This window comes from Eschscholzia californica, unplaced genomic scaffold, assembly GCF_041429995.1.
Source record: "Eschscholzia californica isolate CP2 unplaced genomic scaffold, dmEscCali1.0.p SCAF_3, whole genome shotgun sequence".
NCBI lineage: Eukaryota > Viridiplantae > Streptophyta > Magnoliopsida > Ranunculales > Papaveraceae > Eschscholzia > Eschscholzia californica.
This window is the reverse complement of record NW_028238420.1, coordinates 20,889,457-20,913,837: the sequence shown is the minus strand read 5'-3', so window position 1 is coordinate 20,913,837 and position 24,381 is coordinate 20,889,457. Positions and strand designations below refer to the sequence as shown.

The window sequence follows — 24,381 nt, the reverse complement described above, 5'->3', positions numbered from 1 at the left end:
AGTAAATAATTCTTTATTAACTGGACTTCAATAGTAAGAACTATGTTTCTCATTTTCTATATCAAATAAGGAACACACATGCATGGGATAATTTGGTCTAAGAATGACACGTTTGGAGCCTTCATGGTTAAGAAATTCCTCCTTGACTAGCCAAAGAACTTTGCTCATGAGATGACACGTTTAATACATATCCATGTAAGGAATGAGAAGTGGCACCATACTTGAAACTAATTCAAATTCCTTTAAGGTAATAATACTATAGGCACCTATCATATATAGGCAGCCAAATAGTTCATAACACTCCCCCTTGGATGACCATAACGCGAAATAATAACCTCTTTAAAAATCTTATCAGAAAAACCCTGTAGGACAAAGTCTGATGAAGAAAAAGAGTACAATAGTAGAGCTATTGAGTGACACTGGATACGCATAAATGCTATTTCGTTAAAACCTTGCTAGAAAAACCCATTGGGATAAAAACTGGACGAAGGAAAAAGAGTACAGAGCGTAGATATCCAGTACTAGTGATGCGGAAATTTTCATACGATGATATTCTCCCCCTGATGAATATCATATCTTGGACCGATGTAATCTTATACCATAAGATTATTCAAACTTCGCATTCCAAAGCCTTGTACTAGTTTTTTGAACGTTGTAGTAAGCAAAGACTTGGTAAACAACTCCGCGTAATTTTGACATGATTGTATCTTCTGAATATCAATTTCACCATTCTTCTGTAGATGGTGCAAGAAAAATAATTTAGGTGAAATGTGTTTCGTTCTGTCACCTTTAATATATCCTTCCTTAATTTGAGCAATGCAAGCCGCATTATCTTCGTAAATAATGGTAGGTGATTTTGTAATCACAGGGAGATCACATGAAAGTCTAATATGACTAATAATAGACCTTAGCCATACACATTCTTTAGTAGCTTCATGAAGAGCAATAATCGCCAAGAGAAAGTTGTACCGCCACTAATAAAAACATAACCTGTTTGTGAAACTCCTTTATGTGGATCAGAGAGATATCCTGCATCAGTGTATCCTATTACTTGTGAATCATTGGATGAACTCTTTGGATAAAATAATCCCATATCAGTAGTTCCCCGAAGATATCGAAGAATTTGTTTCACACCCATCCAATGCCTTTTTGTTGGTGATGAACTGAACCTGGCTAATAGATTTACTGCAAAAAAAAAAAAATCAGGTCTAGTATATTGAGCCAAATATAATAACACACCGATTGCACTTAAATATGGAACTTCGGGACCAAGTAGTGCCTCATTATCTTCTTTAGGACGGTAAGGATCTTTGACAGTATCTAAAGATCTTACAATCATTGGAGTATTAAGAGGGTATGCAGTATTCATGTGAAATCTTTTCAAAACTTTTTCAGTATATAAATTTTGATGGACAAGTATACCACTTGTACTTCTCTCAATTTGTAAGCCAATGCAAAATTTTGTTTTTCCAAGATCTTTTATCTCAAATTCTGTTTTCAAATATTTTGCAGCTTTTGAGACATCTTCAACTGTCCCAATTAGATTTATATCATCAACGTATATTGCAATGATGGCGAATCCAGTAAATGATTTCTTAATGAAAACACATGGACAAATAGGATTATTTACATATCCTTCCTTGGTTAAGTATTCACTGAGGCGATTGTACCACATTCGCCCTGATTGCTTTACCCTATATAAAGCTCTATTAAGTTTAAGTGAATACAGGGCATGTAATTTTCCTTCAGGTAATTTGAATCCTTCAGGAACTTTCATATAAATGTCAGTATCTAAATTTCCACATAGATACGCAGTAACGACATCTAGTAGATGCATATCAAGTTCTTGTTGAGCTGCCAGACTGATTAAATATCTAAATGTAATTGCATCCATAACAGGAGAATAAGTTTCTTCATAATCTAAACCAGGTTTTTGCAGAAACCCCTGTGCCACAAGTCGTGCTTTATAGCGAACGATCTCATCATTTCATTGCGTTTTCTTACAAAAACCCATTTGAACCCAACTGGATTTACATCCTTAGGTGTTAGGACCACAAGTCCAAAAACACTACGCTTATGAGTGAATCTAGTTCTGCCTGGATTGCGTCTTTCCATTTCAACCAATCAGGTCTTTTTCGACATTCCTCAATAGATCGTGGTTCATACTCATCATTCTCTTTCAGAATTGAGGTTGACACTGTAAAAGAAAATACCTCGTCGATAATTGTTTCATTTCGGTCCTACACTTCTTTCGAACATTCATAATTTATAGAGATTTCATCATTGTTAGGTATCTCTGCCTCATTAAGGGTTTCACCCTCTTCAAGAGGTATTTGTTCAGAAAGTGTGGATGCATCATTAATAGTCTCTTCTAGAGAACAATTATTTTGTGATTGATTCTTCCTCTTTCTAGGAATAGTATCTTTAGAACCAATTGGTCATCCACGCTTCTGACGTATTTTAGACGACTCATTCGCTATAGCAGTTTCTCCTGGTCCTTCAGGAATATTAATTCGTACACGAGCATTAGCAGCAAGGATATATGATTCTGTTACCCTTGTTGCATTATTAAATGCATCTGGTAGTTTATTTGCAATGCCTTGCAAATGTATTATCCTTTCTACTTCTAGCTCAGGTTGATTTGTATAAGGATCGAGATGAGATAAACTTTGTGTACTCCAACACAATTCAATTTGTTTGTGATTCATTGCAGATAAATTTTCTCCCCCTAATGGTGGGAAAATTGTCTCGTCAAAATGAAAATCTGCAAATCTTGCAGTGAAAGTATCACCTGTTCTAGGTTCTAGATACCTGATAATAGATGGTGAATCAAAACTAACATATATCCCCAGACGTCTTTGAGGTCCGAATTTTGTCCGCTTAGGAGGTGTAATTGGCACGTGCCACCGCACATCCAAAAATACGCAAATGCGCTATGTTTGGTTGATGACCCAAAACAAGTTGCAAAGGAAAATTTTGACCATTCTCTGTAGGTCGTAGGCGGATCAAAGCAGTAACATGTAATACTGCAGATCCCCATGCAGAAACCGGCAACTTGGTTTTCATCAACATTGGGCGTGCAATCAGTTGTATATGTTTTATGAATGATTCTGCTAGACCATTCTGTGTATAAGCTACAGGATGTTCAACATCAATCCAACTGATATACAGTACGCATCAAAAGCCTTTGATGTAAATTCGTCTGCTCCATCAAGGCGCATGGATTTAATCGGAAAATCAGAAAAATGAGCTCGTAATCTAATAATTTGGGCAAGCAACCTTGCAAATGCATTATTACGAGTAGACAAGAGATTAACATGCGACCATCTAACACATGCGTAAATTAATATCATAAAATATCGAAACAGTCCACATGGTGGGTGAATAGGACCACATATATCTCCTTGGATTCTTTCTAGAAATTTAGGAGATTCGATATGGACTTTTGTATGAGACGGTCTTACAATTAATTTCCTCAATGAGCAAGGTGTACAAGCAAAATTCTTGCTTATTAGAATCTTTTGATTCTGTAGTGGGTGTCCCTGAGAATTTTGAATTATTCTACTCATCATGGTAGATCCCGGGTGTCCCAAACGGCCATGCCAAAGTGTCGTCACTCTTGGATCATGAAAGTTCATGTTTATGACAACATAAGATTCAACCGTTTTTATCCTTGTAATATATAATCCTGAAGAGAGAGTTGCCAATCTCTCGAGATCATGCTTCTGGCACGAAGCAGTTGAAGTAATATATAAATATTCTTCATTATTTTCATCTCTAGTCTCAATGTGATAACCATTTCGACGTATGTCTTTAAAACTTAACAGATTCTTCAAAGATCTGTTTGAATACAATGCGTCGTCAATGATTAACTTCGTACCACTCGGTAATATTATAATTGCTTTGCCAGAGCCGTCAATGAGACTAGATGAACCAGCGATAGTAATCGCATTAGCCTTAAACAATTTCAGAGTCAATAAGTACTTTTTACTTCGAAAGATGAAATTTGTGGTTCCACTGTCTGCTAGACAAATATCTTCATCATCTCTCAAAACTGTACTTCTAGAATTCATACCTTAACGAAAATAAACAAAGATACCATTAGAAAACATGTAAATTTTATATATTATATTGTTACACAATAGTCAAAAAGTAAAACGTTAATATAATACAAAATTGACAACAACTGGAAATATTATAAAAACACTACTAAGGAGAGTTACGAATTCGATCAATCATTTCGTCAAACTCATCGTCGAGTAATTGATCGAATTCATTACTAGTAAGATTTTCATATCCACTACCATAGATATCCTTTTCTTCGATGGGGTATTGCAACAACGATGCGGCGCTATTCAGATTAATCCCATAATCTGTGACTTTTGACTCGATCCTGACTTCTGTAAGATGTATTTCAACATCTTCAGTTAAATAGTCAGATACATCCAATCTTGTGTTATATGAAGAATCATTGATTTCCATATGATTTGTTTCTACATTGGCAGTATGTTTCTTCAAGGATGCTTGATAAAGATCTATTAGATGTTTAGCAGTCCTACATGTTTTTTGCCAGTGCCCTGTCATACCACATTTTAAACAAGGTTGATTCTTCATTTCAGAAGGTTCGTTTACCACCTTCTTGCCTTTATTTTGCCGATTATACGACTTGTATCTGTTACCCGAGTTATTTGCCAATCGGCCTCGGCCGTTGCCACGACCGCGCCCTCTAGAACGGTAACCACCACTTCTGGTATCTTTATTTTGATCGTCACCACGACCATGTTCCTCCGAATTTTTATTGTGGTAGTTGCCACGACCACTACCCTTATGGTTCTGTTCCCGTCTTTCAGTAGAGACGGACGTGGAATAAGTTTCAGAAAAATTAGTATCCTGTTGGACGGGTTTCTTGATTTTTCATAATTGCTTCCCTATTTTATCTGCTACAAGAAGACATGAAATTAATTCTGAATGACATTTAAAATTCATGTTTATGTATTGTTTTTGCAGATTCATGTTGGATATATGAAAAGTGGAAAACGTTTTTTCTAGCATTTGTTCCTCAGAAACTGGATAACCGCAGTGACCCAATTTTGTAGTTATTTTAACTAAGACAGAATTATATTCAGAAACTGTTTTGAAATCCTGCAGCCGCAGGTTTATGCAGTCATTCTGGGCCTTTGGTAAAATAACCTTTTTTAAATGACCATATCGGTTCTCTAAACATTTCCATAATACAAGTGGGTATTCCTGATATAAACATTCTGATTTGAATTCTTCACACAAATGATGGCGGATAACAATGAGGGTCGTTGATCGTCTGTAAAGCGGTTCATTATTTCCCTCGCAAATTGTCTTCTGTAGTTGTTTGACTTCTAGATGTGCTTCGATTTCAAGCTTCCAAGTAATATAGTTTTCCCCGATAAGTCGAGGGATGTAAAATCAATACTTGTTAGAGTCGACATATTGAACTTGAAAATTACGAATTACTTGTAAAGTTTTGATAGTCCCTTTGGGTTGACTGAAATCTTCTCTACGACCAGAGCGTCGTGCTGATAACGTAATGTAATTTGATAACCCAAGGTAGAAGAAATATTATATTGTAGCTAAAGGATAAATATGAAAGAAGTGAGATAGTAAGTAATTCTGTATTAACTGGACTTCAATAGTAAGAACTTTGTTTCTCATTTTCTATATCAAATAAGGAACACAAGTTTCCTATTTATAGTAACCCATGCATGGGATACTTTGGTCTAAGAATGACACGTTTGGAAGACCTTCATGGTTAAGAAATTCCTCCTTGACTAGCCAAAGAACTTTGCTCATGAGATGACACGTTTAAGACATGTCTAAGTAAGGAATGAGAGGTGGCACCATACTTTTTTTTTTTTTTTGATGAAAGAGGTGGCACCATACTTGAAAGTTGAAACTAATTCAAATTCCTTTTAAGGCAATAATACTATAGGCACCTATCATATATGGGCAGCCAAATAGTTCATAACATGTTCTTTGTTTTTATGAAAAATCCTTTTATGGAAACAACCACTTTCAATTTTTGTTTCTTGTGTCTGTGGGAAAAATAAAATAATTGTTTGTTGTTGTTTCTTTATCCATCAACTCTACCAAACAACCTACCACAAGGAACTTACTTCATCCTGGCCGTCCAAGCAATTGTTTTCCCGTATCCACCCTTATGTTATTTAGTATTAGTAATCAACGGCTACAGTACAGCGATTAGAGCAATTGGTTTTACACCCAAACTACGTCCTCTGCTTGTACGTTACTCTTGTTTCTCTCTCTAGAAGGAAGCTTCTCTCCAGGTCTTCAAACTCTCTAATTTATTGAAGAAAATCACCCATCTCCCAAATCTCGTACTACCCAATTCAAATTTGTAATATATATTTTCATCACTCTAAAAGTTATCAATCATGAAAGACAAATCAAGCAAATCAACCGACGAACTCGGAGTTAAAAGAGCAGAACAAGAAGGAATAGAAGAGGAAGAAATAGAGGCAGTTGAATTGATTCTCTTTCAAGTACCTGAATGTTATGTTTATTTGGTAAGATTTCTTTGATCTACTATAACCTTCTCTAATTGATCTGAAATTTGATTTGGGTTTTCTGTTTGGTAATAGGGTTTAGTTTTCTGAGAATAATTGAACTTTTTTTATTGCTTATTGATTTTGGGGAATTAGGACGTCTTAGCTTTCATCTTGATCAAAGATATAATGGGTATATTTATTCAAATTAGGTTAGGTAATTTGGCATGAAAAAAGATGGGTTTACATAATTTCGTGTTGTTTAACTTTAAGGGTTCCATTGGTGATTGGTTATAAAAAGATGATGAATATTTAATCAACAACTTTAATACTGATAGAACAGTTTGACTTTGGAAATAGTTGTTTGTGTGCTTTTTATGGTGTTAATTCATTATTTATTATATGCAAAAAATAGAAGGCAAAATCTTGAAATTTGAAGTTAGGGAACACGAGTTAATTTGTGTTAGCTCTTCGAATGTAGTTAACAAAGTGGGTAGAAGAAAGTGATCAGAATCATAACTGCCAAACTAATGGTAATTATTACTTGCCAATATAATCGTAAATGTAACTGTGAAATTATCAATGATCCGATCCTAACTTACCAGTAAATCTTTCTTTCCAAAACATTTTAGAGGTTTGATTCACTTTACGAAGCCATGTTTTCATTATTTTTCACGCTCCTTGTTTGTTCAAGTCAATGTATTAATGCATCTATTGCCCCAAGAAAAATTAAACTTTGATGCTAGGAACAAACGATTAATATAACGATGACATTCTAATGACAAGATGCAAAGTCAGGTGCTTTGAGGCTAACATGCTCAAGTGTTTCCGAGAAGAATAGAATCTTCTTCATACAATTCAAATTCAAATGTCCAACGACATGTTATATTCATATGGAATGATATCTTAAATTTCCCCGAGTAAAACAGCATTCTTTTGAAAGATATTCAAGGATTCAGAGAAGTCCAAGATCCGGTTTCTTTAGAATCGAATAAATTAGCACGATTTGAGCTGGTTTCAATATTTGAATATCTTCTAAATATTTGGATCAACTTCATCTACTCAGACTAGTTAAATTGTCTATTTGACTTCAATCTATGTTCATGTTATTTTCTCAGTTTACATAATCGTTTCTTTTTCGACTTCTATCCAAAAAGAGTTTTCCTATATCTGTGGGCTCTATAACATTAAGGGTTTTTGTTTTTACTAAGGTAGACTCCTAAATATGCAACATAGTTTTATCACTATATTTACATTGTTTCATAGTTCTTATGAATAGATTTACTCTGCTTGTATCTTTTTTTTACCAATAATGCATTCTTCTTGTTATATGTAATCATACCATATTTTGTAAGGATTTAATCATATTTTTTTTGTCAAGTTCTACTCTATCCTGTTTCTTTGTAAGGGTTCAGGATCCCTAAACCTGCTGATCAATGGCAAAAAAAAAAAACTTAACTTTTCTAGTTCTTAATCCATCTTGGTATGGTAATGTTCAACTAATGGTATACATTTATTTATATGACTCTACAGATACCACCAAGGAAAAGTGCTGCTTCTTACAGGTTCTTTTCAACTTATCCACTAAATTCACTTTCTGTAATGCGTATTCAGTGAGCTGTCTTCGTAATAGTCAGATTTGTTTATATTGATTCTCTTCCTTCTCTTGTCATGTCATTTCAGATTTATCATAAGTTAATTGGATTTTTTTACTGATGTACTGCAAAATTTGGGTTTTTATGAGTTCCCTTAATAATGTTAGTAAACTTTTGACTGTTTTTTGGTCCGGACATGTGTAAGCCAGAGCTTTGGCACTTTCATTTTAGTTCTGTCAGTCCTGCCGCTCTTTTATTAAGCAACCAGGAAGTTGGTTTTTTCACCTACTGAGTTCAGTAGTTGATGTGTTCAATTAACTTCTAATTTCCATGTCTTTCTGTGATCATCCAACAGACGTGTGTGGAAACATTTTTCTTATTCTTGTTCCATTTTCAACTTTCAAAATTCTTGTGCTCTAACAATTATGTAATAGAAACTTGATTTGCTATAGTTCCCAGATTGATTTAATGTGCCTGGGATTCTCATCATAATAAGTTTATTTTACACTTACGAGATATGATTTCAAATTTTGAACTTTAGGGCCGACGAATGGAATGTAAATAAATGGGCATGGGAAGGAACATTGAAAGTTATCAGCAAAGGGGAGGAGTGTATTATCAAGCTTGAAGATAAAACCACAGGTAAGGTCATAATATTTTTTTGACACCATTGAAACCCTTTTCATTCATAAGTGATTAAATCACTGATTTACATGGATAATTGATAATTCCTCTCTGTTCAGCGACATGAGAGATACATAAGTAAATTCTAAGAACTTCGAATGTAAAGTACCTCATGAGGTGAGAGAACTTGGACTAGACTCTGATGAAAAAGAAAGAAAAAAGATGAAAAGATCCTAAAGATCACGAATAAAAGGACCCTAAAGGTCAACAAAACATAAAATAATACAGAATAAAGAAAAACTAATTTAAATCTCCGTCACTTTCACTGGCAAACCGCCATTGTCGCCGGAAACCGTCGCCAGAAAACCGCCGTCATCACCGGAAAACCGTCACCACCATAGAAAAAAACCGCCGTCATCAACTCTTGAATAGTTGGATTTCACTGCCTACCATGGATCATAATCTTGTCTTTTTTTTTTTTTTTTTTTTTTTTTTTTTTTTTTTTTTTTTTTTTTTTTTTAGCATTGATAAGCTGGGAAGGGCCCAGACCCAGAGAACAACAAGCTACAAAAGCATCAAAGCAAAAACAAAAAAACAAAAATCAGGCACTAAGGCCAACATTTTCTCAATCTAATTCTACCATTTTTATCATCCTTAAGAATTTGGCTTAAGCCCTCAGGGAGGCAGGACACTTCAAACTCAACCACACCAGCAGGCCTGAGCTTAGAAAGGAGATCAGCAGCCTGATTTAGCTCTCTCACAACATGATGAACACTGCATTGCTGGAACCCTCCCCAAAGCTGCTGGATTTGCACCCAAAGATGCCACACATCCAGAGGAGGCAGCTTATGCTTATCTGCTAGCAGAGAAAACACAACCATGGAGTCAACATGGAGTCAAGATGAACACTGCAGCTTATGCTTATCTTGTCTTTTCTTCTCACATGGTTCATAATCTTCTTAATCAACATCTTTGTTAGAAGAAACTCACAACAAAATAATTAAAACAACCAAGAATAATAGAAAAATGAAGTAGTTACATTCATTTTCATTTAATGAAGAGAGGTAGAATAGTTGTTCTCTGTGTACAAAAGTAACGAGATTGAAGAATAAGTTTGTTGTGAGAGTGAAAGAGATCATTATGGTAGTTATAATGGTTATGGGTAGTAGTGATTTTGGGGGAAATTGCAGAGAGGATCATGCTCTTCAGTGAAAGATGAGCGACAAACAGAGGAAATAAAGGTTCTTCTTCTTCTTACTTTCTCTCTCTAGAGAAATGGAAGATGAGAGAGAAAGGATTGAAGATATAATATGTACATATAAAAGAGGAAATTCCGGCGAAGGGAGTCCCTTCACCGGAAAAACTAGAAGATTAGATCGGCAGAAGTTAGAGAGAGAGAAAGAGGAGTAGAAGTCAAAGTTATTTTTTACTTACTGAATGTACAGATTCCTATGGTTTCTGTTATATATATATATATATATATGTTTAAGATTTGAATTTATATAAGGTCATATTTTTATAAATTAATAACCGAAGGAAATTTTGAGGTGCATCCTTCTTTTTTATAGATTCACTCTTTAACCAGCTGATACTTTTAAACTAGGAGAACTATATGCGCGGGCATTTCTGAGAAATGGGGAGCTGCATCCAGTGGAGGCTGTAATTGACAGCAGTAGGTATGGTTAAGCTAGTATCTATCTTTACTAATGAAGGTGTGTTTAGCCATTTTACATTGGTCGAACTCATTTCTCTGCAGATAATCTGCGAAGTTTCTATTCCAGTGTTATGTGGTTCTGATTTATCACTTGGACTGTTCTGTGTAGCTACAGAAAATGGATATTGTTAATTTTTTTACTTTAGGGTTTCTGAGTTTTTGTTTCTTTCTTCTCCAGATATTTTGTTCTTCGCGTGGAAGAGAACATTGGTAAGTCTTAAATCCTACTTGTAGTATGACCCGTAAAACGGTTGTTATCTGATACTTGTAGCCTTGTAGGACATTTTATACTCCAGTACTCGTGATTATTTTCACTAGCTGTAGAACATAGAATCTTGGGATAACGTATTGAACTATATCACTTACAGAGTTACAGTCCATATGTTCCCTCTTTTATGTCCTATATCAAGTTCCTCGTGCAGTACAGTGATCATTGTTCTCTTTAATATGGAAACGTTCAGGTGGTCGTGCTCGGCATGCTTTCATTGGCTTAGGGTTTCGAGAGAGAACAGAAGCTTATGATTTTCAAGCTGCGCTTCATGACCATATGAAGTATTGTCCTATCCTTCCATTTTCGTCCAAATTGTCCCTTTTCTCTTCTTTTAGGTATATTTATATATGAAATGATCTAACGTTCGCACTTCAATGACTCTAGATATTTAAACAAGAAAAAAACTGCAGAAGAAATGGAGCAGCAATACCAGACAACTGCAGCTGTAGATTACAGTCTGAAAGAAGGGCAAACTCTGAGGCTCCAAATCAAAAACGTAAGTCAAAATTCATATGATTTATCTCCATCAAATAAAGGCTATGATATACTACTATTTTGTGTTTACTCCTTTCTTAACACTTGTGATGCCTTTTCCTGTGACAACAGAAAGCAGGTCATAGTATAAAGTCCACATTTTTCGAGCAAGGTCTCAACAATCTCTCATTGGACGAAAAAGCAACAAAGAAAGAGCCACCCACGACTTGTCTGAAGCCACTACCGCCTCCACCTGCACCCCTCTCCCCTGGGAATTCGATTCAGAAATCTTCCGATAAGTTCGCAAGTTTCGAGGAAACCACTAAAGACGAATCCTCCTTCAATTCCGCTAAAGAACATCAATCAGCAGAATCATGTTCTCCAGTGAATCTGTCATCCGAAGACGCCCCAGAGGATGATTTCGGGGACTTTCAAGCGGCTGGGTAATTCGGCTGGTAAGATATATATTTGCTTTTTGCAAGTCATAAACTTCAATGAGTTACTTGTTTCAAATAGGATGTGGTTATACCTGCTAAGTTTTTAGTTTATGCAGCTAATTCATCTCTTAATCTATAGATTAGTTTGTTAAATACTAAAAATCAGCTACCAATCAAATCAAGATCTGAGTTTGTGCAGATTCTGATATTATAAGAAATTTCATTAGAATCACAATCTCATTAGGATGTTTTATATTTTCATTGTATCATTACCATCTTATCATAAAGTCTGCTCTTGTTGTAGGCTGAAATCTCCCATGTACTTCCGTTGGATTGATTTTTTCTAAGGAACTGTTTGTTACGTGGGAAAATGGGACGGAGAAAGTCGTTTTGGTGGGAAAATCAATTTTCTGCCGTTTGGTTGGACAAAAAGGTGGAAAAAATGTTGAAATATTCTACCACCAAAAAAGTAATAAATCGTTTTTTCCACTCTCAAGATAGTTTTTGCGCTCTCTCTTCCCGTATTTGTCACCTGCTCCCTCGTTCTCTAACTCAGGATTTGCTTGAATGTCAATTTGCGCATTAGGATTTGCTTGACCCCGTTACTCTCAATTACCAAGTTCAAAGAGAGAGAGGGAGATAGATGCCAATAAGAGAGACGAGAAAGAGGGAGATAGGCGGGAAAGAGAGATATAAACGAGAAAGATGGAGATAGACAAGAGAGAGGAAAGAGAACTTCCTGGTTGATTTGGGGTACTTAATTTTAGAACTTATAAAGGCGCCCCCTTCATGTTTAAAAAAGTGCCAATAGTAATAATGCTTGGCGCCCTTAGATGTTCCACTCAATTTTTCTCATGGGATGTCAAACACAAAAATTAAATTGTGATGAGAAAAAACTTGTTTTCTTTTCCAATTTCTTGGTTTTCTTTTCCAAGAGAAAAAAGTTGATTTTCACTCCAAAAGTTTTCACACGTATGAAAAGGAAACTAAGGGTATGTTTGATATACCCTTTGCTGCAGTGGTCCAAGATGTTTTAATAGGCGGTTATAGTGATCCAAATTCATGATGTATTGCATATTGTATTCATGATGTATCAATGTCATTGAAATGTAATGACTCTTGGAGTCCAATCTCAAAATAAATATATACCAGGTTCCATGGAAATAAAAGAGTTTCCATCGAAATAGGTATTTCCACCGTTTGATACAAAGTATATTTTTGTTGCTCCAGTTTCCCTGAAGATCTTCGTGAAATGCCCCACTTTTACTTCCTTGCTTCCCCTTAGGAACTGGATTCCATTTAAACTAAAGAGATAGTGTTTTAATATATTTGGATACTTAAAATATATGTTTATGTCTATATTTTCGCTCAAAAACCCCTAATATTTATTTTCATTTACATTCGTCACTTTTATACCTATATAAAATAAACTTTTTAATTTCTCGTTATCCCTAAAGCCATTGTCTGTTCTAAACAAGAAAAGATGATAAAAATAGAAGTTCTTTTCTCCATAACCAGTATTATGAAAGGAGGGACGGGATATTTTGGTTTAAAGCTGGATATGTCGAAAGCCTTCGATAGGATAGAATGGAATTTCCTTACAGACATCATGAGGAGGCTAGGTTACTCTGAGCATTGGATTAATTTGATTCATAAATGCATCTCCACTTCCTCTATGTCAGTGCTCATTAATGGTCGCCCTGGACCTATTTTCCACCCTTCCAGGGGCATCAGGCAGGGTGATCCACTCTCCCCTTTTCTCTTCACTCTTGCCATGGAGGGCCTTAGTAGACTGATCATAGCTGATGCCGGAGAGGATTCCTTTAGGGGTTTTCCAGCCAACAATTCTAGTCTTACCATCTCGCATCTCCTCTTTGCAGACGACTGTATTATCTTTGGCCGTAACTCTATAGATAATATTCATATCCTCAAAAATATTCTTAATATCTTTAGTGCTTCTTCTGGCCAAATGATTAACTATAAGAAATCTAATATTTTCTTCTCCAAGAATTCTCACCCGAAATTTAAGCGTATTATTATGCGCTCGCTTAAGGTTAAATATGCTTCAGCGTCGGATAAATATTTAGGGGCGCAGTTGTTCATAGGAGCAAATAAGACTAGAGCATTCAACGATATTCTTAGTCAGATCAAGTCCAAATTAGAGAAGTGGAATCACTCATTCCTCTCTCAAGCTGGTCGCACGATCGTTATCTCAACAATCGTAGCGGCCGTACCCCGATACCAAATGCAATGCTTTGCCATTCCTAAAGGCATATGCAAAAGCATTTCGACTATGCAGAAGTCGTTCTGGTGGGGTAAGTCCAAAGGAATTTGTACGATACCTTGGTCTTCCATATGTAAGCCGAAAATTCTGGGAGGTTTGGGTATTCATATTCCAGATCTCGACAATAAAGCTATGCTCAGTAAGCTAGCGTGGAGGTTGAAAGCGGAGCCCAATGCCTTTTGGGTAAGATTCCTTAAAGCCAAATATTTCCCTAATAATGAGAACCCAGGTCCGGTTAAACCACATCATTCCTGGATGTGGAAGAATATCAGGAAGCAACTGCTACATATAGAAAATTACATAGCATGGGAGGTTCACAATGGAGATAACATCAATATTTGGACCGACAGATGGATTCCCGAAATCCATACTCCTCCTACTCATAATTCTAACCCTCCGGTGTCTAAGGTGGCACATCTGATTAATAACAATGAGTGGAATGAAGAAGCCCTGGACAACTACTTTGATCCCAACACTAAAAACCTTATTAAATCCATTCCCATTGATGTGACGGGGACGGACCAACGAATTTGGACACCAACTAACTCAGGAAAATTTACAGTTAAATCCATGTATAAAATCCTTTGCACTAGTATGAACTCCCCCCATCCACCTAACCCTAACTGGAAATTTATCTGGTCTCTCCCTACTATTCCCAGAATCAAAAACTTCATATGGAAAATATGTACTAAATCTCTTCCAGTGAGGGAGAGAATAGGGAAATATATTAATAATAATTTGACCTGTCCTAATTGCATTGAGATTGAAACCATCGAGCATGCCCTCCTCCACTGTACCCTTGCGAGGAATATATGGTTCTACTTTAATATTATATCGGAGAATATTACGAATGTGGCAGAATGGATTTTCTCTTGGGAGAACACCCCCTCTTTCAAAGAGCAGTCATTTCAAACTCTGCTTGCTACTATTCTGTGGATTATCTGGAAAATTAGATGTGACCACTGTTTTCAATATGAAGTTAATTCTCTCCCTAGTATTATCAAGATGATTTTAGCTTTTCCGAAAACGACGGCCACCACTCCGAACATTGTTAAGCAACTGCAAGGTAAATGGAACCCGCCTGAACCTAATTGGCTGAAAATTAATGTTGACGCTTCTTTTACCAATGTGAATGAAATTACAGGTATCAGTCTTATTATCCACGACTCTAATTCTAAATTTATTGAAGCTCATACGAACGTTAAGAGATGTAGAAATAGTGAAGAAGGATAATCGCTGGCTATCCTGGCCGGCCTTGAATGGGCAATAGAACATGATTATAATTGCATTATTATTGAAAGTGACAATATAAACATCATCCAGAATATTCAGAATCCGAAGCACGAAGTTCAATGGCAGTCCAGAATTCATTTGCGAAAAATTCAAGAGATTAAACATCTTATTCATCAGGTGAAATTCAGTCACACTTGTCGCAAATTCAACTCCCCAGCGGACAAACTTGCTAAATGGGCCAGAAAGAAAGTAAAATCGAAGACTTGGAGCAGAATCCCTTTCTTTATGTTTTCCTTGTATTGTAATGACACTTTAGTTGCTTAATATATTTTACTCCTTAACAAAAAAAAAAAGTATTATTGTCTTTATCACTTTTTTTTCTAGCCATCTATTTTGTGTTGGAAAACACATTACAATGACATCTCTTTCTTTCTCTACAAAGTACTAAATACAGTACTTTACTTTCTTCCTCCATGAAAATCACCAAAAATCAAACCCAATCCAAGTACAATAATATACTTTGCTTTCTCTCAAATATAAACAAAAATCATCTATTTTTCTCTCTACAAAGTACTAAGTACAGACTTTAGTTCACTTTACTTTCGTACTTCATGCAAAGCAAAAAAAATCAAACACCACCTAAATACAATACGTCAAGGGAAAAGTCTAGATGGTGTGTTCAGACCGTTCCTTAAACCGTCTTGTCCGCGCGGACAAGACGACAAGGAATAACACACACGGACGTCAGATTATTTGAGAAGGTTAGAGAGAGAAAAAACAGATTCTCTCTCTCTAACGCGTGATGAAAACCTAGTTTTCCTTGAGTTAATTTCTTAAGGTCTAAGATTGAAAGCCCTAACTAACTAGAGCAAATTTTTTTTTTTTTTTTTGCGAAATCTACTACGATCTATGTTACAAGGCATTAATACATCATTAAGATGTGATAAGCACGATAACTGTCTAAGTTAAACCATAATTAAAGAGGTCTAAAGCCCGACAATAAAGAACTTAAAGTCCGACAATAAAGAACTTAAATTCCGACAACGTCTACTTTATTTAGTGCCTAAATCATATGGGATACATCTTGGTGATAAACTGCTGCCATCGAGACTCAATCCCATGACCTCATGGGCATAAGAGGGCTTAAGACTCCTCTCATTCATTCATTCATTCCTTCCAAGTCTTATTGAAGCTATGAGGGCTTGTACGAGACAAAGATGAATCATTGAATTTGATTGAAACTAAATTAGTCGGTGCCTTAATGAGCAAAGGAGAAATCTAATGATCTTGGGGTTCCATATTATAAGTGGATCTATCAACATTAAAAATGTTTTGATCTAACTAGATGTCAAGTTCTTGGCTGTTAGGAGTTCGTTTCATTTTTCAGATCAACTTCTATCAATTAAACAAAGATTGGTTACCCACATTTTTCAAATTAAACCATGACAGAATTTTTTATCTTCATTGTTGTGCCCAATCGGGGTTAATGTGAACAATACGAGTAATTGAAGACAAGCAATAGGAATTGTAAAGAACAATCAAGAATAAAACACAGAGATTTACATGGTTCGATTGGTGAGACCTACTCCACGGCGACAACGACGCGATGATTTCCACTATGATAAGCAAACAAGTGTACACAAGAGATTCGTGAGATTATGCTTGTTGAAATCTCCTTTGGGTTTAGTTTATCTAGCCACTAAACCCTAATCCCTCTGCCTCACCGACTCTCTACAACCGACATTATACACGAATAACTACTAATCACCGACATAAGCCTAGCTTCCGCATTCCAGCTCTGTCTCGATGTCCAGCTCTGCCTCACAGCCCTGCTTCGCATACCACCTCTGTCTCAGTAATCAGCTCCGCTAACGGGTCCAAAATTCGGCGCCGAGACCGAAACGGGTTGGCGGGTCGTAAACCGGGTTCGATACCAATCCATATTCGAGTCACTTCAAACAATTCTCCACCTTGACTTGAATATACTCCTCTTGACTTAGATCTGCCATCATCATAGCTCAGCGCCTCTAAGCCATCGTCGCTCCAGCCCTGGTGGGCTAACATTTGGAAATCCCAATCAAGTCTAAGCAATGCTTAAACTTGAAAGTTGTAACTGCCTTGGTCAGTATATCCGCTGGATTCTCTGTCGTAGAAACCTTCTTCATCGTGATCTTCTTTTGTTCAATCATGTCCTTGATAAAGTGATACCTGACGTCAATGTGTTTAGTTCTCTCGTGATACATTTGATGTTTGGTCAAATGAATAGCACTTTGGTTATCGCAGTAGACCTCTGTCACCTCCTGCTTCAGGCCCAAATTACGAACTAAACCACTCAGCCATATTGCCTCTTTCACCGCCTCTGTTGCTGCCATGTACTCAGCTTCCGTTGTAGACTGCGCTACCACCGACTGCAGCACTGCTCTCCAACTAATGGCACTCCCGCAGAGTGTGAACGTATAGCCCGTCAGCGACCTCTTCCTATCAAGATCCCCCGAAAAATCCAAATCTACAAATCCAACTACCAATGCAGAAGTGTCAGCCCTTCTGTTGTAAACCAAACCAAGCTCCGCAGTTCCTCCCAGATACCGCAGTATCCATTTCACAGCCTGCCAATGACCTCTCCCAGGTCTGCCCATGTATCTGCTTACTACACTAACAACATGTGAAATATCAGGCCTTGTGCACACCATAGCATACATAATGCTACCTACTGCATTTGCGTAAGGCACCCGAGACATGTACTCCGTCTCGTCATCAATTGTTGGTGACAGCTCCCCCGAAAGCTTGAAGTGTGCTGTCAATGAAGTACTGACAGGTTTTTCCTCAGTCATATCAAAACGTTCCAACACCTACTCGATGTACGTTTTCTGAGACAACAACAGTTTCCCAGCGAATTTGTCTCTCCGTATCTCCATACCCAATATTTTCCTTTGGGCACCCAAGTCTTTCATCTCAAACTCACGCTTTAACTGATCCTTTAACATGTGGATTTCCGACATATCCTTGCAAGCTATCAGCATGTCATCCACATACAGGAGTAGATACACATAAGAACTATCTGATAGTTTACTGTGGTACACACAACTATCATACCTACTTCTGTCATAGCCGTTTTTAACCATAAACGTGTCAAAACGCTTATACCACTGCCTAGGAGACTGTTTCAGTCCATACAAAGACTTCTTCATTAAACATACCTGGTCTTCTTTCCCGAGAATCTCAAACCCCTTTGGCTGACGCATATAGATTTGTTCTTTCAGCTCTCCATGTAAGAATGCAGTCTTAACATCAAGCTGCTCCAATTCCATATCATACAAAGCAATCATAGCAAGTATTACTCTAATAGAGCTATGTTTAACAACAGGAGAAAATACTTCATTAAAGTCTATCCCTTCTCACTTTGTAAACCCCTTAGCTACTAACCATGCTTTGTAACGTGCATCTTCCACCCCTGGGATTCCTTCCTTCTTCTTGAAAACCCATTTGCTACCAACAATCTTCTGACCCTTAGGCAGCTCGGCTAATTTCCAGACCTGGTTCTTCCGAAAAGACTCAATCTCTTCATTCATGGCAAGAGACCACTGTCGTGAATCATCGCTCCTCATAGCTTCTTCATAGGTGCATGGCTCACCTCCATCTATGCTTTCTCCTACACCTAGTGCAAATGAAACCATATCTGTCATCCCATACCTTTCCGGTGCCCGGATGTCTCCCCTTCCCCTGTTCCTCGCAACACTGTACTGAACCAGCTCTGGTTCAGCTTCCTCAGCTTGCTCATCTACCTGAGGCCGAACCTCTTCCGGAGTGTCTATCTCAAACTCCACCTGCTCCCTATGATCTTTCTGCTCCACCTGTTTACCAACACCCTCTCGAGCATCTACAGGCGTTACCTTCTGAGTTACCATGGTTAACTCATTAAAAGTAACATCTCTACTTATGAGAAACTTCTTCGATTTTCGATCTGGATTCCACAATCGATAACCCTTAACTCCAGGCTCATACCCATGAAATACACATTTCTTAGCCCTCGGGTCAAGTTTACCTTCCTTAACATGTACATAAGCCGGACAACCAAAGATCCTTAAGTTCTCATACTTAGCAGGATAACCAGACCACACCTCATTAGGAGTTTTACACTCAATAGATGTACAGGGTGAAATATTTACCAGATACGCTGCTGTGTTCACTGCTTCAGCCCAGAACACCTCCGGCAGCCCTGCATTTGAAAGCATACAACGAGCTCGTTCCAATAGAGTTCTGTTCATACGTTCCGCCACCCCATTCTGTTGTTGGGTCTTTCTGACCGTATGGTGTCTCACTATCCCTTCGTTTACACAAAACCTATTAAAATCGTTTTCACAAAATTTCATGCCATTGTCAGTCCTCAAGCGTTTGATCGATTTTCCAGTCTGCTTCTCGATCAAGGTCTTCCACTGCTTAAACTTGACGAATGCCTCATCTTTGCGTTTCAATATGTAGACCCATACTTTGCTGGAAAAATCATCTATCAAGGTTAACATATATCTACCCCCACTATGTGAGTTGACCCGAGAGGGACCCCAAAGATCCGAATGGATGTAATCCAGAGTTCCTTTGGTATTATGAACCGCTGTACTGAACTTTACCCGAAACTGCTTCCCGAAGACGCAATGTTCACAGAATTCTAGTTTTCCAACCTTCTGGCCACAGAGTAAACCCTGCTTGCTCAGTATAGCAATCCCCCTTTCACTTATATGCCCTAACCGCATATGCCATAGCTTGGTAGTCTCAATTTCATTCTCTGATGATGAGACCGCGACAGATCCGGTAACTGTGTTACCCTGTGTTACCGCCATTAATGATTGTGTAAGTAGAAAACCATTCCTTATGAGGACATACATGGAATGTACAACTAGTATCCAAAATCCAGCTATCTTCTGCGAAGCAGGCATTGATCGCCAGTACCATAACTTCATCACATTCTTCAATGATTGCCAAGACACTACCATCATCTTCTTCGATGACTGCTGCCTTTGCTGAATTCTTCCTAACCTCAGGACAATTCCTTTTGAAGTGCCCCTCTTTCTTACAGTTAAAGTATCTGTACTTCTTAGGTTTCGATTTAGACCGTGAACGGCCCTTCCTATCGACCACATGCTGCGACCTTCCCCTTACCAGCAAACCATCACCTGAATTGCTTTCCTCCATTGACCTCCGTCTCAACTCCTTCGAGTTCAATGCTGCTTTAACATCCTCAAAGGTTGTAGTTGTTTTTCCAGACATAAATGAATCAACAAAGCTTTCATATGATGGTGGCAGGGATGCAAGCAATAGTACTGCCTTATCTTCTTCTTCGAATTTGACATCTATGTTTGCCAAATCTAAGAATACTCGATTGAGTTCATCCATATGGTCTTTTAACAATTCCCCTTCTAACATCTGTAAACTAAATAATTTCTTCTTTAGATACAAACGATTAGTTAGAGATTTCGTCATATACCTTGTCTCCAGCTTACTCCATAGCCCATCGGCTGTAGTTTCCATCGCTACTTCCCGCAAGACCTCATTGCTCAAACAGAGTAGAATCTGATCATGACCTCTCTCCATGAGATCTTCCTTCTCTGGTTCTGAAAGTGATTCAGCGAGTGCAGCCTTCCCATTCAACGTCTTCAGCAGACCCTGTTGAACTATTACTGCTCGCATCTTAATCTTCCAAAGATTAAAATCGTTACTTCCATCGAACTTCTCTATCTCGTATTTCGCCATCACAGAAGCCTCAAAACCTCAGCTCTGATACCAGTTTGTTGTGCCCAATCGGGGTTCATGTGAACAATACGAGTAATTCAAGACAAGCAATAGGAATAGTAAAGAACAATCAAGAACAGAACACAGAGATTTACGTGGTTCGGTTGGTGAGACCTACTTCACGGCGACAACGACGCGATGATTTCCACTATGATAAGCAAACAAGTGTACACAAGAGATTCGTGAGATTGTGCTTGTTGATATCTCCTTAGGGTTTAGTTTATATAGCCACTAAACCCTAATCCCACCGTCTCATCGACTCTCTACAACCGATATTAAACTCGGATAACCACTAATCACAGACATAAGCCTAGCTTCCGCATTCCAGCTCTGTCTCAGAGTCCAGCTCTGCCTCACTACCCTGCTTCGCATACCAGCTCTGTCTCAGTAATCAGCTCCGCTAACGGGTCCAAAATTCGGCTCCGAGACCGAAACTGGTCTCGGCAAGCAATTACCATTGCCTTGTAAACGGGTAGGGTCGTAAACCGAAACTGGTCTCGGCAAGCAATTACCATTTGAATCTCTTAACTCGGGTTAGTTAGTCCAGTGCGAGCGGTTACTCTGATTATTTGTTTGATTTTCTTCCTCAGGTCTCATTTACGGAGTCGATGCGAAAACATCGTGATGAAGACATACTTGAGGGGCATTTTAGTCATCTTTATGACAAGGGTATTCTGGTCAATATTAATGCTCATGTCGAAGAAGAGTCCAATACGAATCTATCGGCGAAAACGAAAGTCAAATCGGAGTTCGGGTGAGCAAACCGGAGCAAGTCAAAGTTGGGAGTAGAACCGATTTGACCAAGTCAGCTTGTAGACACGTGGCGGCCAACCTAACAGGTAATCTGGATTTTCAGGCTAATGTTCGGTCATCAGTGGTGGTACGTAGGGGTTTCCCGCGTACCACTCCCTAGTACAACAGAGCGCATGACCCCATGTACCCGTGTGCAAGTTTATATCTTGCATCTCGTCCACCGTCCAGATCTATTCTCTTGGAATCCGAAGGCCACCTCATCTTCCCAGCCAACACAGCAGCTCGCGAGTCTTAAAACCGAGCAGCTCTTAGCAGCAGTGATACAAACCGAGGAATGGTAAGTTTTGGTTATGTTAGCTGGAGATTTTATTTAATATGGGAAGAGAAGGAAAGAATGAACCGAGAAGGAAAGAATAAAGGAAGAAGGAAAGAGATTTAAACCGAATTTTTGAAAGGAAGGAAAGAGGAGAAGGATTTGGGGGATTGATTTTCTTATCTTTATAACAGAAGGTTTAGAGGAGAAGCATGATCTCTTGACGGCTAAAACACAACAGAGACAGAAGTTTAGAGAGAGAAACCGAGAGCTAGAGCTAGAGAGAGAAAGAGAGTTTTTGGGAGTTAAAGTTTTGTTTCTTTTTCCTCTTCTTCTTCTGATTATTATCTTTGTGAGAGAGAGAAGATTAGAAAGAGAGAGTTAGGAGAGATACTGTAAAGAGAGAGAGAGAAATTCCTTATTAATAAAAATCAATTTTTTACATCTCTTTATCTTCTTCTCCCTTTGCTGGTTCGATTATAGAGAGAAAGAGAGAGTTTATTATTGTTAAAGAAAGAGAAAGAGAAAGTCTAGGGGAAGAAAGAAGGAGAAAACAGTAGAGAGAGAGAAAAACCAGGTGAGGAAAATAATTTTCTCACCAGGAAATCGTTTCCAGGAAGACGAGAAAATTATTTTCCTTGAGGGTCTGTTTGGCAGAATTCAGCTAAACCAGAAGGAAAATCCCTTCCCTAAGGGTCTGTTTGGCTGCGCAGAGGGAAAATTGCGAGAAAAAGGTTGTTTCTTTGCTGATTCCTTATCTCTCCTTTATTTTATTAATTTTTTATCTCTCCCATCATGATTATGATAAGTAGCTAAACACCTAGTTTAGGGTTTTGATGACATTTTTGTGTTATGCATGATTATTATGATTATTTCGACAACTTAGGTGCTTAGATATATTTCAATTTCTTTTTAAGTCTTTCATTATTTATACTTCGTTAGTCTTGATCCATTATATTTAGATTAGGTTCTTTAATATTGGATACTTGATAGTTGATAAATAATAGTTAGAATCCTTAAGAATTGATTATTAGTTTAGTCACTAAAAAGGTAATAGATTTAAATCGATGTTTGTGCATGATTGAAATAGATTCAAAACCCTAGACTTTTCCTCCATTCATCCGTTCTCCGTTATTACTTATTTACGTTATTTTAATACTTTGCTATTTAATCGTAAAAAAAATCAAAAAATCGAATTTTTAAATCTCTATAGTTTTAAGGTTAGAATTTAGTTTAACTTAGTCTCTGAGGAACGAACCGGTCTTACCGGAAACTACAACTTGACACCCGTGCACTTGCGGGTGTAGACCTGTTTAGGTAACTTTCTAGGCCCATCAAGTTTTTGGCGCCGCTGCCGGGGATTAAGTTTGAATTTGTCTTATCTTATTTCTATATTTGGAAAGTTTTATTTTTGGTAAGTTTTTATTTTTGGACACTTTGACTTGCTTTTCCATTTTTGGTGTGTAGAACGCTAAGGAGCGAAGGAAAAGGCGCAACAAGGAGAGGAGCTCAAGAAGGAAAATTTACATTTTATTTTTAGTATTTTTTATTTTTGGTGAGAGAGAGACTTTTAGACTTTCTAGTTTTTATTTTTGGTATTAAAGTTTTGACCCTAAATTGGAGGGCTTTATAAATTGTAACCGAAAACCAAAACGAAGCCTCGGGTTCGAACACTCACGGGAGAGTGGCCCGGGTCGTCTACAAGGGTCATCGCCCGTCTTGAACGGGAGGTAATTTCTCTAAATCACCCACGAAGCCCCTGTCAGTTGGTAATTGTGTGTTTTGTGTGCCTAATTGCTTGATCGAATTGTTTAGTATAAGCATTCTAGTAAGGGCAATAACCCAATTGAAAGATAGGAAACGGATTTCATCACCGTTCTCTTGCCCAAATAGGTAACAACATTCAGGATCCTAAACCTCACCTAAAAACTAAAATTTGATTTAGACATCAGCCCCTAAGGTGACGAGCTCATAGGATCTTTGGAACAATTCAGGGACTTGATTTTTATTTGGGCATTCCTAAAGGGAAAGTTCACTCAACTCTTTATAAGGTCGCCTCGAGAAGAGGAAACGTTACCAGGTTGGACGGCTATCACAACGTTTATCGTTGGTCGTCTCCAAGAGTTGTTTGATCGTAGTACTTGGACGGAGTAACCCTCATAACAATTATAGTTCAAGCTTTGTAACGAAGTAGGAGCTGTCTAGATTTTTAAGGGAAATCTGACCAACTTGTTATTCGTCTAGATTTTGTTTAGGTTGCTTGGTGGAGTCAGACTGATTGTGTTTGCTTTGCTCTAGGGTCTTCGTAGTGATTCCTCGGTTTTCGATTTAAAAAAAAATAAAAATAAAAAAAAATAAAAATA

The 24,381-nt window shown here is 37.6% G+C and overlaps 1 protein-coding gene across 1 annotated transcript; it reads left to right on the top strand.

Moving 5' to 3' along the window:
• The first annotated feature begins 6,060 nt into the window (after window positions 1-6,060).
• LOC147548985 (Adaptin ear-binding coat-associated protein 1 NECAP-1) lies at window positions 6,061-11,886 on the top strand. The gene is made up of 8 exons (XM_086669841.1): window positions 6,061-6,557; window positions 8,070-8,101; window positions 8,673-8,773; window positions 10,359-10,431; window positions 10,648-10,679; window positions 10,931-11,021; window positions 11,125-11,236; window positions 11,347-11,886. The coding sequence occupies exons 1-8, from the start codon at window positions 6,426-6,428 to the stop codon at window positions 11,659-11,661; spliced, it is 888 nt and encodes a 295-aa protein (XP_086525967.1). The 5' UTR covers window positions 6,061-6,425; the 3' UTR covers window positions 11,662-11,886.
• The last annotated feature ends 12,495 nt before the right edge of the window (window positions 11,887-24,381 follow it).

What these genes read in the sequence shown, in the direction of transcription:
- LOC147548985 (XM_086669841.1), top strand. Translation starts at nt 6,426, where the DNA reads ATGAAAGACAAATCAAGCAAATCAACCGACGAACTCGGAGTTAAAAGA. An exon ending in GCTTGAAGATAAAACCACAG is followed by an intron (nt 8,774 to 10,358) that starts GTAAGGTCATAA and finishes CTTTTAAACTAG; the next exon opens with GAGAACTATATGCGCGGGCA. An exon ending in GCGCTTCATGACCATATGAA is followed by an intron (nt 11,022 to 11,124) that starts GTATTGTCCTAT and finishes CAATGACTCTAG; the next exon opens with ATATTTAAACAAGAAAAAAA.